This window comes from Parasteatoda tepidariorum, chromosome 7, assembly GCF_043381705.1.
Source record: "Parasteatoda tepidariorum isolate YZ-2023 chromosome 7, CAS_Ptep_4.0, whole genome shotgun sequence".
NCBI lineage: Eukaryota > Metazoa > Arthropoda > Arachnida > Araneae > Theridiidae > Parasteatoda > Parasteatoda tepidariorum.
Genome location: NC_092210.1, coordinates 75,488,137 through 75,504,681, shown reverse-complemented (window position 1 = coordinate 75,504,681; position 16,545 = coordinate 75,488,137). Strand labels below are relative to the sequence as shown.

General features: G+C 26.0%; 2 protein-coding genes across 8 annotated transcripts in view; one reads left to right on the top strand and one right to left on the bottom strand.

The window, feature by feature from the left end:
* LOC107441788 (vacuolar protein sorting 29) overlaps window positions 1-6,751 on the top strand; it is a 14,415-nt gene extending 7,664 nt beyond the window's left edge. Inside the window, exon 4 of the mRNA XM_021145898.3 lies at window positions 6,325-6,751. Coding sequence (XP_021001557.1) covers window positions 6,325-6,442 — 118 coding nt within the window. The 3' untranslated portion in view covers window positions 6,443-6,751. The remainder of the gene's footprint in view (window positions 1-6,324) is intronic.
* Window positions 6,752-10,839: 4,088 nt separating this feature from the next.
* Window positions 10,840-16,545, bottom strand: part of LOC107452215 (Krueppel-like factor 7) — a 147,917-nt gene continuing 142,211 nt past the window's right edge. For all 7 annotated transcript variants that reach the window (XM_043039333.2, XM_016068548.4, XM_016068549.3 and 4 more), the window contains one exon: window positions 10,840-15,290. The gene's annotated coding sequence lies outside the window, so the exon portion shown is untranslated. The remainder of the gene's footprint in view (window positions 15,291-16,545) is intronic.

Below are 16,545 nucleotides of genomic sequence, written 5' to 3'. Positions count from 1 at the left end.
TTAAAGGAATCTATTTTAGCCTATTGTGGGCCCCCTAATTTTCTATAAAAATTCCTTTGGTACGATTGCGTAGTATAATAAACTATAATTTCTGGCCGAGTTCAAAAATCATAAGCTTATGATAAGTACAAATATTTGATCATTTGTATGCGTAGCGTCGGAGCAGAAATTTATCCGTTTTTTGGCTATTGTACGCTCTTTTTAAAAGAAAAATAATAATTTACGGATAAAGAACACTTTATTCACGTTAAAATATTGAAAAAGAAAAGAATAAAATTAAACAAAATAATTTCTGGACGAATTTGAAAATTATATTTTAATATTTAGGGGAGATATAGGGTCATTTAAATGCGTAGCATCGGAACCGAAATTTATCCGCTTCTTAGCTATTATTCGCTCTTTTCAAAAGAAAAAGAAAAATTTTTTGGTAAAGAACACTTTATTCACGTTAAAATATTGGAAAAGAAATTTTAGAAAAATATGAAATAAAAACTTTAAAATTATTTCTTTTAATTAAATATTAAACGCTGTTTAAAAATTACGAATAATTTTTTGGTAAAGGAAACTTTATTCACGTTAAAGTAATGAAGTCCCGCAGTAGACTGATCGTTAAAACACGCTTCCCAGCAGATCACCGAAGTCAAGCATCACTGGCTGCGGTCAGTGTGCGCGTGGACCACTTGGATCAGTCTGCGTAGGGACCGAGCGTGTGCGGTATTGGTCCTCGTTAAACTGTGCTACCGTAAAGTGCTCGACTTCGCGCGCAGGTCGTCGGGCTACCGAAGCGGAGGTGCCATCCCCTCCTCAGAGGATCGAAATTGTGATGGCATGTCTTCGGATCATCCTCCGGGATGTTTCCCAGACCGTCACCAATAGCTCATTGTGCAGCTCTAGTGTGATGTAAATTAACAACAACACATGTTTGTTTGTTTTTTTTTTTTTAATTCTGATATTTTTCATTTGATATTATTACAACTTTTGAAATTTAAATGCGCATTTAAATAATCACTTATTGACATGCTTAATTTACACCAATAGTATCATAAATTCATTAGGTACTTTGATTGTTTTTTTGGTAGCTATTGCTATTGATTTTCACATGGTTTTTAAAGTTGCTATTTGTGTCTTGTTGAGGAAAAATTTGAATCTTGTGTTAGAGTATTCGAATCTTTTAGAGGAAAAATTCGAATCTTGTCTTGTAGAGAGTACTTTTTAACTCAAAAAATCTATTGTTTTTTTTTAATCAATTTTTTGACGGTTATTGTTATTGTCTTAGTTTTTAAGTCCGCATAGTTTTTTAAAATCTGACATTTTGTATACAATATTATTCTTTACAACAAGGAAATCTTGAAATACGCATTTGAGTAACCCCTCTTTGAACTGTTCAATTTGCATGATTTTATTGTAAATCCATGTGATTTTGTTGGTGTTTTTTTCATCTGTTACTGCCATGAATTTTCGAATTTTATTTTTTATTTTTCATTTGATAATGAATTATGAAATGCTGATAAGAGAACAATTAGTGTTTTTCACCCTTTCAAAACGCGAGAATATTGCCCATAATGTTCTTTTTTATGTTCAGGAAAAAGATTATTGGAACGATAATAAAAGATTATATGCAGCGTTATTCTATAGGTGGAATAATTGTTTTATGAACACAAAGTACCTCTGTTATTATAAAATAGTAGGCTATATTTATTACTATTAAAAATATCATAAAGAAAAATGTGAGTGCTATAGAGGTTTGTTGCAGAAAGCCATATGAAATTCTGCCTTAGGGGTCATAATTAGTCCTTAGTCATTCATAATTCTATCTAACATGCTCTTATTTTTTATTATTTGTTTTTTAGTTCAGTGGGGTATTTAACTTCCATTTCCTTACTTGATAATTCACTATAAAATGATTTTCTCTTATTTTTTCTGTCTGTAACGACTCTTGCTGTTCCATATTCCCCAAGAAATTATAATTGTGTTATTATTATTTGATTTGTAATTTTTGCATTATAAATATTTACTTCATACAGTTTTTTTAGTTTTACTTTTTTGTCAGAGAGTAAGTTTGACAAGTTCTTCCATTATAAAATTAATTTTTATTTAGATAGTTTTTCTAAAAAATTTTGTGTTTTGAAATATATTGATGCAATGTATAGAAAATGTTCAGATTACAATAATGCAAACAGTATTTTGGAAAACTTTTTTCTTTCACCTGTCTGTAACATATCTAGAAAATTTTATTTGTTATTTCTATTTACACATTTAGGAACAATGAGGTCAAAACTTTCTAAAATTATATTAATTTCATTGAAGCGAAATTCATGATAACTATATCGGGGAATATCTAATTATTTTGATATTAATTGGAAATTTATTGAAAAATATTTGCTTTTTTATCGTGTATAATTTAGGTGGCATATTTTTTGCTGGGGAGCTTTATTCTTTTAATAAACTTGTTACCTAACAAAGTTTCAAGTAATGCTATAAATTCATCTAGTTGTCAACAATTGTATTATTAAAAAAAAATCAATTAATCATGGCACTGACATAGCATACACTCCAACACATCATAAAAAAATTTTTAAAAAAGGGGGGGAACAAACTGCTGGAAGGAAGTGTGTGGCAGACATTGGTCGACTGCTGTTGTTAATTAAGTAATTGATATGGTTGAAATCAAAATTAAAATACACAGTGAACTTTCATTTATAAAAGTCATGATAAACAGAGAAATAAAAAATTTTATGTAATTGATTGATTTAGTAGTGTAAATGATAAAAATATTTTGTTATCACCAAATATATAAATATTACTAAAACTAAAAAAATAATTTATGCTTTTAAAGTTGTTGCCATTTCTTTAAATGTATTTAAATCTTATGTATATTAAGTCTGAAATTAAATATAAGTTATCATAATGATATTTAAAACTTACATCGAAAAACAAATTTAAAAAAACTCACATCAAAACTTACAAATTAATACAACAATTCTAAGTTATAGTTTTTTTAAAGTTATTTTTAAAAATTTACCATTTTTAACCACCAACTTTCTAAGATCGCTTCAATATTATTTAAGTTCTTATTTAATTTTTGTTTACTACAAAAACCCGGAGAATAGCTTTTGCCTAAGATATTATTTAGTATAGTGCAAAATTGGAATTCTCAATATTCTTTGGAGAATTTTCAACAGTTATTTTATATTCGTTATTTCAATAGTTGTTTCATAATCACATGTATTGACTGAACCAGTTTAATATATTATTTATTATTAGATTAAAAATAACTTCTTAAAAAACTAAATTTACTGTTTAAGAATTGCAAAACTGTAACTAAATCTGTGCAATAAGGTTAATATCATTTGATTTTATTATAATACAAGAAAACAGCATTTTTAATTTTTAGCAATAATAAAAACCTAAAGCGTAAAAATAACTATAAAATAATATTCAAAAGGGATTTAAATAACTTAAAGTTAAATATCATAACTTTTATTAATTTCACTCTGGTGACAGCCCGTGAAGATATCTGAGTCTTCTTTGTTTATTAATGCTCATGTCATTCGGTTCTTCTGGTAATTTATTTCAGGCTTTTTAAAGTTATTCTCATTTGTAAATTTATATATTGCATCCATGGGAAATGATTGTGCAAACTTAAAATTATTTTAGGGAACTATTGTATTGAATGCTCATTATGCCCTGCTCTTATCTTTTTGAAGTTAAACTGTCATCTTACCCTCATTTGATCCTTTTCGGAAATGAAAACATTTGCCTTTCCAGCAAAACTTAGATATTGAAACTGGCTATTGATTTCTAAAAGTGATGAATTTTAATATTCATATTTTTGGCTATAGTGAAACAATATACTTTATGCTTAAAAAGCCATTTTCCTCCTGACCAAACTCAATTGTTGATGAGATGGCGAATTCTAAATATGCTTTTAATCCTTTTTTTAATTTTCTAAAAAAAACTGATCGTGAATATTTACTCCATTCAGCAGTATCTTTTGAAACGTGAAATACAAGGCTGTCATCCAATCGCAATCAGAGATATAAGGCCTGTAATATTTTAGGTTCTCTATTCATTTTTTCTGATAAACCTGTAATTTTTTTGAAAAGTAGATTAGCATTATTACATTTGTTAGTAATTAGTTTCTGATAAATATTTTTGTTTTTGCATAATTTAAGTGAAAATGAAATATTTTAGCATCATCCAAATCACTTTTCATTTTTTTAAACTTTAGGAAAATTAAACTTTAAAATCTAAAAGCAGACAAATGTGTAGCTTTAAATTACTTCTTCAAAACTGCAAATTTCATAATTTAAATACTTAACGTTTTTGAGAAAGTATCTATAGAAGTTCTAAAAAATTATCAAGCATTATTTCTACTAATCTAAAAGAGCAACCCCCTTATTTTCAGTTTTAGTGGTGTCAGGAGAACAGTTTGTTATGTACAAAGTATTTCTTTTGAAAAATATCACAAATTATATTTTATTTTCTTTATATAATACATATCATTGCTTTACATGCAAAATAAGTCTCTTGTTTGTTTATTTTGCTGATATAGCTGTTTTTTGTTTTGTTTAAAAATAAATGAAATCTGATCACATTGAAAAGAATTTTTTTAATTGGGAAGTTAAGATTTTATGTGGATTAATGTACTTAAGATGAAAGCTTTTTTTTTGTGTGTGTGTAGAATGATTGGTAAGGTTGGTTGTGTTGCCCATGCGAAGTGTGAAGCATAATTTTAAAAAAATACAATTTTTCATCTTTGAATTTTATAAGTTTTAAATGTTTAACTTGTGTTAATTAAAAGTGTTGTTAAATTCCTTGTATTAACTAATAAAACATTGAAAAATTGTAGCAATTTATGTACTAAAAATAAAATGTTTCAAATAAAAAGAAATATCCTCTACAAAAAAAAATTTTAAATTTTATAAATAAGTTAGTTGAAATGCTTAAAATATATAGAATCATAAAACTCTTCTGAAGTAAAATTAGTAATTAAAAGTTTTTTGTTTGCAGACTGTTTTTAATATAGAAGTTTACTGCATGTCCAGAAGATTCTTGAAATCTTGTTATATCCATTTTATTTTAATTATGTTTACGCATTAAATTTTATTTCTCATAAAGTAAATAAAGAAGGCTATTCACATAACATCAATATTGACGCTAAGCCAAAATGAAGTAAAATTCTGTGTTTTACGAACTAACTTCAACTTTCTCCCTAAAGTTCTTACTAATTAAAGTTGCAGTTAAATGCGAAAATGTTTTTAACTGAAGTGTCCCTCCTTATTAAAATGTCTGGGCATGCCTATTGCCGTTTTATCATCAATACGCAAAATTACCGTAAATATTTACTCTTAAATATAGAAATAAAAAATACGAAATCAATTTTGATAAAATTAATGATGCACTTCCAATGAAAGCTATCAGAATAATTTATAATGTTAAAATTTTTTTTTTGTGTTAATATTTACCTAAAAAGAGCATTTGAAATAATACGACATTGGTGAAAAATACATCAAAAGGTAATAAATGTTTTCTTTTTCGAATATGTCCATATTATTGCTAAGACTAAACAAACAAACAAAAAACCAAGAGATAGGAATATGATAGGTGTTAATTCAAATCCAACCCACTAAGGGGACTTGCATTTCATAAAACGAATGAATAAATTTAAACTAGGAAATTATAATTTTTGTCTGCACTTTAAAAAAACAAAACAAAGAATGTAAATGCATCCTTTTAGCATTATAAAAGGCATACAGTGCAACGTGACGGCTCAATATGCACTTTTGATCATCAATGCTATCTGTATTTCCCTAACTTTTCAACCATAGATCACAACCGCCCAGCATAAGATTCTAGGGAGTGTCCTTCATTTAAAATATTTCACATTTTATTGCAGTAACATCAAATGAAATAATGGTTTATATCATTTTCTTGAAACCTTTGCTAAACCAAGTGATTTGAAATGATTTTCCAAGAGAATAAAGAAAATAAAACTAAATTTTGCTCGCTACATTGAAAAGAACGGCTCAGTGTGAATGCTGGAATGAAAGTGTGTCAAAATAACATGGTGCATTACGATATGTATTTGTTTTGAAAGTGAATGAGTCGGCCAAACACAGGGTCATACTAAATAGTGTACACTGTATTTATTGTTGCCTAAATCTTTAATATGTAGCTGATTTTGTTTATTAATATTATATTTTTTAGGATATTGGTTTATATTGAAATATTTTACTGAAATGAAATTGATAATTATAATATTAAGATCTATTTACTTCTTTTAAGAAATTTATTTAAATTAAATGCAATTTTATTTTTCAGTGCTGTAATTCCGTCTTTTGTTTTGATGGATATACAGTCTGCCACTGTTGTAACTTATGTTTATCAGCTTGTAGGAGATGATGTTAAAGTTGAAAGAATAGAATATAAAAAAGCCTAATTCACTTCACTTGCATTCCATCTAAGCTACTTCTTGTACATAGTTATTATATTCCATCGAAATTGAAACTAAGCATGTAAATTGATTTCTGATTATCATTTGTTAGTTTTGATATACTACGTTTTTTGTCTTGTTATATATTAATAAATGTTTACGATAAAATTGAATGTTTCTTAATATAGTATGTGTAAATTGTTAAAGTAAACGCAAATATTTTTTTGAAATCATTGGAAGAAAATTGTCTGATTATTTATTTTTAAATGAAAGACACAACATGTAGATATATTAAAAAGTGAAAACTCTCTCTGATTAGTGTGTTTTCTACATTCATAGAAACTTTTTTTTTTTAAAAATTTGTAACAGATATTGTGTCTAACGTAACCAAGGACAGTAAACTTTACGTTCTTGGCTTTCAGTGGTTTTAAATATTAACTTCAATGTATTAGCAGATTATATAATTATAGATTAAATGATTTACACTTAAATGTAATTACTAAAAGAACTTTCAACGAATACGTTTCTAGAAAAAGGAATTAAATGAAAAATAAATAACTAAATGATGGGAAAGATGATTTTCCTTTTTTAGCATGACAAAAATATAAGTGTAACAATAAAAAAACAACAACATAGTACTATTCCAATAATAGACTTATTATAATAATTTTCCAATATAAAATTTAACAATTTGTAACTATAAAATTTTCTTAATTCTTTTAATTTTAAATTTCAATCAACTTTAATTGATTTTGTTTCCATTGTTATCTATTTATATTGATTCTTTTGTATTGATTGACTCTATTATATCTTTAAATGTGGCTTACTTTTTAAAAAAATTAAAATTCTCTACATTGAGCTTTAAATTTACCAAAAATTAAAGAAGTTTTTCAAACTAAAAAAGGGTTATCATAGTAGTTAGTCCATGCTCAATTTGAATGTAGTTCACTGTCGGTGTAATTTTGTAAGACTTCTTTTTAGATGACACAGAAACATTCTTTTTTCACTCACTCCTTGATGTTGCAACCCATAAAAAATCTCGCCTCCCTATTTTTTCATCAAGGTTTCAGTTTTTTGAATAAGGAATACTTAATGTTAAGGATCTAATTAAGTATGATTATATTGTCGCAATGCCCTTTCTGCAATGCCCTTTCTTCCATATAATTTCTGCAGTTAGAGAGTCTAAAAATAAAAACTTTTTTTTAATAAAATAAAACTTATGTATTGTATGGCACAATATTTCTGATCAGGTTTAAGTTCTTATATACATATTAATTAATAGTTGTATTTCATAAGAGCTTCTTCATTTAATTATCTCTTTTAAAATTTCAATACATTTCTTTTTCGTATGTATGATTTTAATTTATGACTATATTTGAAATGGTTCCTAACATAAGTTTTTCTTCACTAATTCTGCTTCTAGATACGATGTACAGTCCGCAAAAAAAAAAAGATATCACCCTGAATAACTTTCGTTCTAATGATCCGATTTTCACGAACTAAGTGTCAATCTTAATGGTTCCTGGGGGTGACCTCAAATATGCTAATTAATTAGTGCTAACTATTAATTAAGTTACGAAATCAGACACAAAAACGTACTTTCTCTGAATAAACATATATTTTTTTTTACATATTTGGAATCTAGACACTTGAATTAGGGGGGGTAGACAAAATTTTAAAACAATTGGGTCGTAAATTGGGTTGCAATAAAGGTTTATATATTTGGCGATAGTCCAGAAAACCGCCAAAAAAAGTCGCCTGCGCAAATAAATATTTTAAGATAACCCTTGACTGATTCAAAAGAGAAACGCTTAATTTTACTAGGTTGCTAGGCAACCAATTTCTGACTGTAAAAAAATTGAAATAATGTTTTGTGATTGCTCTGAGAGGTTTAATTAATAGTTAATAGAAAACACCTCGAAGTTTCTAGGCAATAGACAATTTTTAAGTTCATTTATGTCCAAAAAGCAAAAAAAATAAATAAATAAATAAAATAAAAAATTATTTTAATCTCTTTTGAAAAGAAAATTTGAATCGATTTATAAGTTTTCAGAATTTAAATACATGAACTTTTTATCTGATATTATTTAGATTATGCTATTTTTGCTATGTTTATTCGAGGATTTCATACTAAAATCAAATTAACATAACTTATAATAGCTATATACAAAATTTTAGGGATAATGATTTTTACAGCTTTAATCGAGTCTTCTAGGCATGAAAGTTTGAAGGAAAAAAAAGTGCATGAAAAATAAAATGTAGATTGTATAGTAATTCTAATGCACATTCACAAGGTTTTCTGTAATTTACGATTTCTTTTTTCTATAACTCAATGAATTGCTGAATGTTTAGTGGCATTTTAAAAACATTGAAATATGTTATGTTTAAGAATAAGATATAGAAATAATATGTTGCATATTGTATGATTCATTGTTTAAAAAATTGCTTCATTTTGCTAGATATTTACGTTACATGGTTTTCTTTGGATAAAGATGATTAGCAAATAGCATCCACATGTTTCGATACATTCTGAAACTTACGTTCGCAAATTCACCATAAAATGTCGCACAGCATATTCTTCAATTACGATAAGCTACATTTACCACCAAATACTGCTACTATGATTATTTTTGTTTTATATATATCAGATATATATATATATATCTGATATGATACTCTCTTTTTAAACAGAGCTCGTAAGGCCCTTAAGATACTGAAATGGGGGCACGAAAACTTAAAAGATTTTTTTTTCCTAATGCCCGCCTGTGTTAACATCCGTCAATTCAGGCATCTACAGGGCGACAGATATCTGTGTGGCCTAAGGATTCCTAACGAGCATCAAACATTCTCAAAATTAAGTGTTCATTCACTGGAAAATTTAGTGTTTATTCAATTTAAGAACTGTTCCTTCACTTGGTTATCTTACTACTTATTATTTAAACCACCAAAAGCTTAAAACAATATTATGTAAGTTATCTAAATTTTTTTTACATAATTTGCATTTAATAACAAATATGTCGACATGCATTTAATAACAAATACGTCATTTAGCTAAAATTACAAATTTTGAAATTTTTATGATTTTTTTTTAAAGACAAGCTAAGCTTAAGTATTCCTTCACTGGTTAGTTTACCCTATAAGATTTTGAGAAATTTGCGATGTTGTGAGAGATGCTTAAAAATGTTGACTACGTATTTTTATTAATATTTATAAAATATATATTCAAGAAATTGATGAATATTTTATTCCAAATTTATTCATTCGTATGTATATTATTGAAATTTTATCAGTTATTGAGAAAAAAAAAATAAAAAAAAATCACATTAAAGAAGCACAATCTGTTGTATAATCATATTCTATCAGAAGCATGCTTTTATAAAACTCCACATTCTCTGAATAAAATGTATTTTATTCAATAAAATGTTTTATTCAAATTTCTTTACTAAATTGCAAATAGAATTTTAGACGACTAAAGAAGAAACATCGTATTTTATAGCTTAAAAAAATAAAAATGAAAAGATAAGCAAACGATTATTAGCGAAAAAAATATGAATGAAATTTTATGCTAAGCGCGCGAAGTCAAGTTCCTCGCAAGTTTATCACATTTTAATATTAATCGCTCCATTTAATCATTTCTTCATTGTCGCCAAATTATTTTTTTAAAAATAATTAATTTTAATTTTTCTCAGCTTCTAATAAATAAAAACAGTTGAAACTTTAGATTTTTCAATTGAAAAATATGTAGATTAATATGGTATAAAAAAATTCATACCTTATAATTCAAAAATTTTTCATCCTTAATTTAATTAAATAATAAAAAATAATTAACAATTATTAAAAATTATTTTTTTCGTGAAATTATCTTTGGGTAAATGAGTTTTATGACTGGGTGAAATTTTCTTCGAATTGCTTTATTAGTTTTTAAAATATGACTAAAAACGTAAAAAGTGAAATTAACATTAAGGGGTACGAACTTTGGATCGCTCTCCTGACCAAACTATGGGGACCATATTTCCCAGATTGCGGCTACCCCCTATATTTTGAAGGTTAAGAATCCAAATATGTAAGAAAAAATATATGTTTATTCAGAGAAAGTACGTTTTTGTGTCTGATTTCGTAACTTAATTAATAGTTAGCACTAATTAATTAGCATATTTGAGGTCACCCCCAGGAACCATTAAGATTAACACTTAGTTCGTGAAAATCCGATCATTAGAACGAAAGTTATTCAGGGTGATATCTTTTTTTTTTTGCGGACTGTACAATATAATTTAAAAGTAATAACTAATAAGTTTTGTTTTTCACATTTGAAATAAGCATTACGAAAATAGCATTCAAGCGTATTTCAGTTATTTACTCTTTCATGAGATGCATATGTACACACGTAGAAAGGATCAAGGATGTCATACAATAACATTTTATTTATAATTTATATGTCGAGTACAAAATAGATTTCTATTTACAATCAACTTGAATTCACCTCTTCTGCGATGCAGGCGTCAAACAGTATTTTTAGTGAATACATTGTACATATAAAGGTAATAGGAATGTATCAGTATAAGAGGCAATTTTAATTTAACACCTTGACATACAAATTTTAAAGTTTCATTTACTGCAAAAAAAAATGTTTCATTCTTTATATTTTAAGTCTTCATCGAAATAATTTTTTTGCTGAATACAATGTCTTCAATTATATAACGTTTATTTAAAAAAATTAGAAGCTTAGTGGCCAAAAAAGTGAAGTGTTTTCCAAAAAATCTTTTCATTATTATTACTGGCTTTAATGTATTATGAAAAACGCATTAGAAACATTTGTATGTCAAAGAGTTAATAAAAACAAACTACAAAAAATAATTATTTATTGCAGAAAGGTGGAGATAAATATATCCTGAAGCAAAAGTAACTCTTTTTTTGTGGAAAAGGGGGAATTCTGCAATCGATGTCTGCACATTCTCATTGAGCTATCAAAAATGCTTAAAATACAAAGATTATTAAGTTCAAGCTTTTGAGAAAATATTACACTTCAATTAGGTAATTTAACATATGATTCTAGAAACAGTTTGATTTTCTTTCTTTTGCTCCAAATTGGTTTGAGATTCATATAAAGAAATTGACTTGTTTAAAAAAAAATCTTTATAAGTTAGAATATCTTTAATCCCAGAATCTTGTTCATATTTTGGAATGATTATCAGTAATATTACTACTATACTATTATTATACTGTGAATGCGAATTTGTGGAGCCTTATCCTCCATTCCCCCCTGGCCCACAATGGGCTGTTACAGGAATGCTTTTTACTTTTGAATACATAATAATGTCTTATTTGATTAAAATATTCTGAATGTAGAATTCTTAACACTTAAATCCCCTTGTATTATGGCCACTTAAAATCATGTCCCAAAGCAAAATAGGTATCTCACGTATAAAACAAAATTTTTATTTTTACTTCGATCAAATTTTATTATGTATGCAGATGAATTCACAATTCCCTCCCTAGTTTAATATATATATGTAACAGATACAACAGAAATTCACCATGGATTAAAATAGAATTTTTCTTGTAAGATCGTTTTTTCTTGTAGGCATTTAAAATGTGAATTCTAGGTTTATGACTAACATTATGTAATTTAGGATAGTGTTTCTCAACTGACGATCAGAGGATTAATATCTGCATTAGTATTAAAATAAATTTTATATATTTAAATAGATATAGGCTCAAAATATTCAGACTGTAGAAAGCTAGATTGTACATTGTAGAGATGAAACAAACTGGGTCGTTTTAGTAAATTGGGTTGAGAAACACTGATAAAGAGCATGATTCATTTCATCCCTACTCACCATAAATTATAGCCTTCTGAATCAAAACATATTTTATGATTCAAAAAATCAAAATTGGGATGAAATAAAAAGAACTTAATTCATTTAAGCAATTTATAACTACAATAATATTAAATAAAGCATTTAGATGATAGTCCAGCTATTATTACAGTCTCTTATATAATACTCTACTTAATGTTATGCTACATTGAACTTAAAATTCATGACAGGTTCAGATTTAAAGCAAAAAAAAAAGTGGTTTTTTTTAAAACTCTGAAAGTAAATTAAAAATTTCTGTATAAAATAAAAATTATCCTGTCACGTAAATGTATTCATGAACGATAAGAAAAAAAAAATTTTATTACTATTATTCTTTCATAACAAGTTTGAGCATTGTTCAAATTGAGTGTGAGTTATATATATTTTAACCCGAAATATGATTTCATATAAAATTGCTATACATTATACTGCATAGAATCGGATATTTACAAAATTCTTAAAAAAAAAAAACTTTGTTCACATAATTATAGATAAATATGTGAGCAAAGTTTTCAATAAACAAATTTTCTTTCTGTCGTTCAAGTTATTTAATTACTATTAATGATTAAAATATGCTATTCAAAGAGCTTTTAAACTATTCATAATGCAAAATCCTTTTTTTAAAAATCCAGATTGATTTATACTTATAACCTTTATAAATATAAAATATAACATTTCCCTATTCATTAATTGGCACAGCACCAGATTCTTTAAAGAAAGGAAGAAAATTTCTTGATTCCCAATATTCCTATATTTAATAACAATTAAGTTTGAGCTCTGGTTAAATTGAATATAAGTTACATAATATACAATTCACAATATCGTTTAACGTGCAAGATATTTATTCTCTCAAATAGTATGAGCAATATTCACATAATTCCAGTAAAAACTGTTAGGGGAAATCAGATTAACTTTTTATTTCTTTGATCATTTTGTTAACCAATTATTTCTCAAGAAGCTTTTGAAAAAGTTTAAATTTTCTATAATTTTTTTTAAAACTGACTAATTTATACATAAAGTCTACAACAAAAAAAAAATAACTTAGCCATATTTATTCCTTGACCTATCACATACAAAAAAATAATAAATTTTAAATCAATATAATTAAAAAATAGACCAAATTAAACCTTTAAAAATTTTTTCATTGAGTTATAAAATTAAATTGGTAAAGAGGATTCAAAATACCATTTCATAGTGATGACATATTATAAAATTTATAAGTTTCTAAAGTATAATTTAAATAAATTATTAATAATTTTAAATTTTTTCCACGCTAGTTATTATTATTCTCATATTTAACTGTATTTAAAAAACATTTTGACATTCATTCCATAAAAATAAAACTTACAAAATCGAATGATATACTGACTATGCTTCACAAATTTTGATCAAATTTAATACTATAATTATCTTAATACTTACACTAATAGGACATAAATTGTCAGCTAATTGTACACTTTAAACTGCAATTTTGAAAGTACGTTACTGGTATAATGTTCACAAAATACGGGGAATCATCATGTGATTTAACAGTAAGAAATTTTGTTTTGAGCAATAGACCAAATAACTTTTTGTGATGATAATACTGTTTGATAAAATCACATTCCTATAAATGTTTGCTTTATTCACAAAACAAGATAATATTAACAGGATTAAAATTCAACAATAAACTTCAAAGCTTCACAATAATTGTTCTTAGAAAAATAGTATGGAAATTAAAATTGAGACCATGTCTTCAGTGCTATAGTTATTCATAAACAGTCTAATTACTTAAACTAAATTACTTTTTTCTCGAAATACTATAATGACAATAAAAATCTGTAATCAAACAGATGATGTTTGTTCGAAGATTATTGGCATACCATTTCACAATAACTAAAACATAATTCTAAATAAATGTTTTACAACCTAACATGATAAAATATGTTAAGTATTTCTTCATATAGTTTTAAACAAAAATATAATATATTAACACATAAATATTTTTTATATTATAAAAAACTTCATTCCTTTACAGCAAATATACATTGAAAAATATCAATTTTTTTTCTTCACAATAATCACAAAATAAAAATTCTTTATCACAAAATCAGCCTATTCTTTTACCAGGAATAAGTTCCTGATTAAGAATTATTGTCGAGTTTAGAAACTTCCAGATTATATTTATAAATTAAATCTAAGCAAAAGGAAGCGAAACAAAAAAAAAAATATGAGAAAATCTCTCGTCAAGTCAGTACACGGTACAAAGGCAAAGTTTCAGTTTGCCTCATACAGGTATACACAATTGTATAATTTTTAAATTTCAGTACACAAAAAGTACTTCGTCAAATAAACATATAACTAAGGACATACAAAAATCTAGTTTCATAATATAATCACATTGTATATATTTGCTTTATAAATAACAATACTGGCCTGATTTTATTCATGGACATTTGTAATTCTATTACATAAAGTTATTGTGTAAAAATCTTTATGTTTAAAATGTTCTTTTACATTATTTAAATCATATTTCAAAATTATGTATGGTTTTAGTTCATTTATTAAAAATAGTTAAAACAAATCTGATTAAAAGTAGAAATCTTATATTTTTGTTATTAAATTAATTTATTTTTTAAAATTACATTAAAAAAAAAAGACTATATAGTAGAGAATCATTTAATGACAAATCTATAAAAATTTTAAAATAATTGACTAAAATGTTAAAACATAACACATAATGAAATTAATAAAATTTAAATCTCATCCTAAGAACGTTTAAGAAATGTAAAAGAACAATGGATAGGTGTTGAGTTTTTTAAAGAAGGCCCTTTAAAAGCAGAAAACAGTAGCACTGTCCTGCAAATCAATAGAAAAAATACATAAGTCAATCACTCTGTTAAAACAGAGCTCGTCAAATAGGTAAAATAACAAATCTTTGAAGTGGAATGGTGGTTAAAAATGACTTTGTACTTCCTTCGGGAAACAAATCTATTCTTTATGTATCAAAGATATTCAATCTGAAAAAGCAAATTAAAAAGAATTACTAATCCATACAATATTAGAAAAGTGGAATCAATCATTCATTGCTTAAAAATTTACAATTGAAGAAAAAAAAAAACATCTTTACAGCATCCCCCAACGATAAAGACAATTTTTTAATCTTACTGATGAATAATTTTTTTTAGAATTATACATCAACAAGACGGATTTTTTTTAAATATTTTATACAGAGGTTGTTCTGTAATCATTGCCCTTAATGTATATTTTTAGTATCGTTTCAAAAATTAAGACAAAAAGCATACACAGCTAGGATTTCAAATTAAAATTCTAGTATGGAGAAAGCAAAAATGCTACAAAAATATATTTAATCACCTAAATAGGGAAAATAGAATGACAATCATCAAAACCAATTTTAATTGCCTGATGTAGCTTGGATGAATTTCAAAAAATCACCGTTTAACTCTTCTATTTCTTGATGCTTTGACATTTTCAGTTCTACTTACCTAAGTAACGATTCATAAGATATTGATAGCCTTTTTATTTTTGTCCCACTTAAATATTAATTTGCTACCCCTAATGTGTATGCAATGTCTTCAAATGGGATTTATACCGAGCACCCGGAATACTTTGATTTATTATGAATTATCCATTTTAATTTCTAATGTGTTAGTCATTAAGTTATAAAAAATTAATCACTTTTTGAATTTACAGTGTAAAAATAAACTTAACACAAGAGGACTCATATTTATGTTCATTAAAACTGTAACAAGCCTTTATTGTACATAATTATGAAACACCAGATATATTTGAGCAAATTAACCAATAATATATTTTCACCTAGCCCAAACTGCTCAAATTAATTAAGCATGTAAGCTTGAAAATGCTAACTGAAAAGATACTAGAAGATTGTGGAATACATAGTGAATCAAATTTTAGATGTTGATAAAAATAATAATAAAAACTTGGATGTAAAATGTTTAGAATTTAATTTTTACTGATACTCACAGCTTCAGCAAATGAGAAGAAAAAAATCAACCAACATCCTCCCACTATTTAAATAAAAATTTATAGTAAAAATGGTCATATTTGCTTTGATGTTTTTATGTCCCATCATAAAACTGAAATTAATAATAAAAAGAACAGATTCTCGAATAATATTTTTTTTAAAAATGTAAGTAGCATTACAATCACAATTTTATCACCAAGTTCACAGTTTGGAGAAATGTGCTACTAAGATTTCTCTCTCAAGAGGAAGTTGGGGTATATATATAT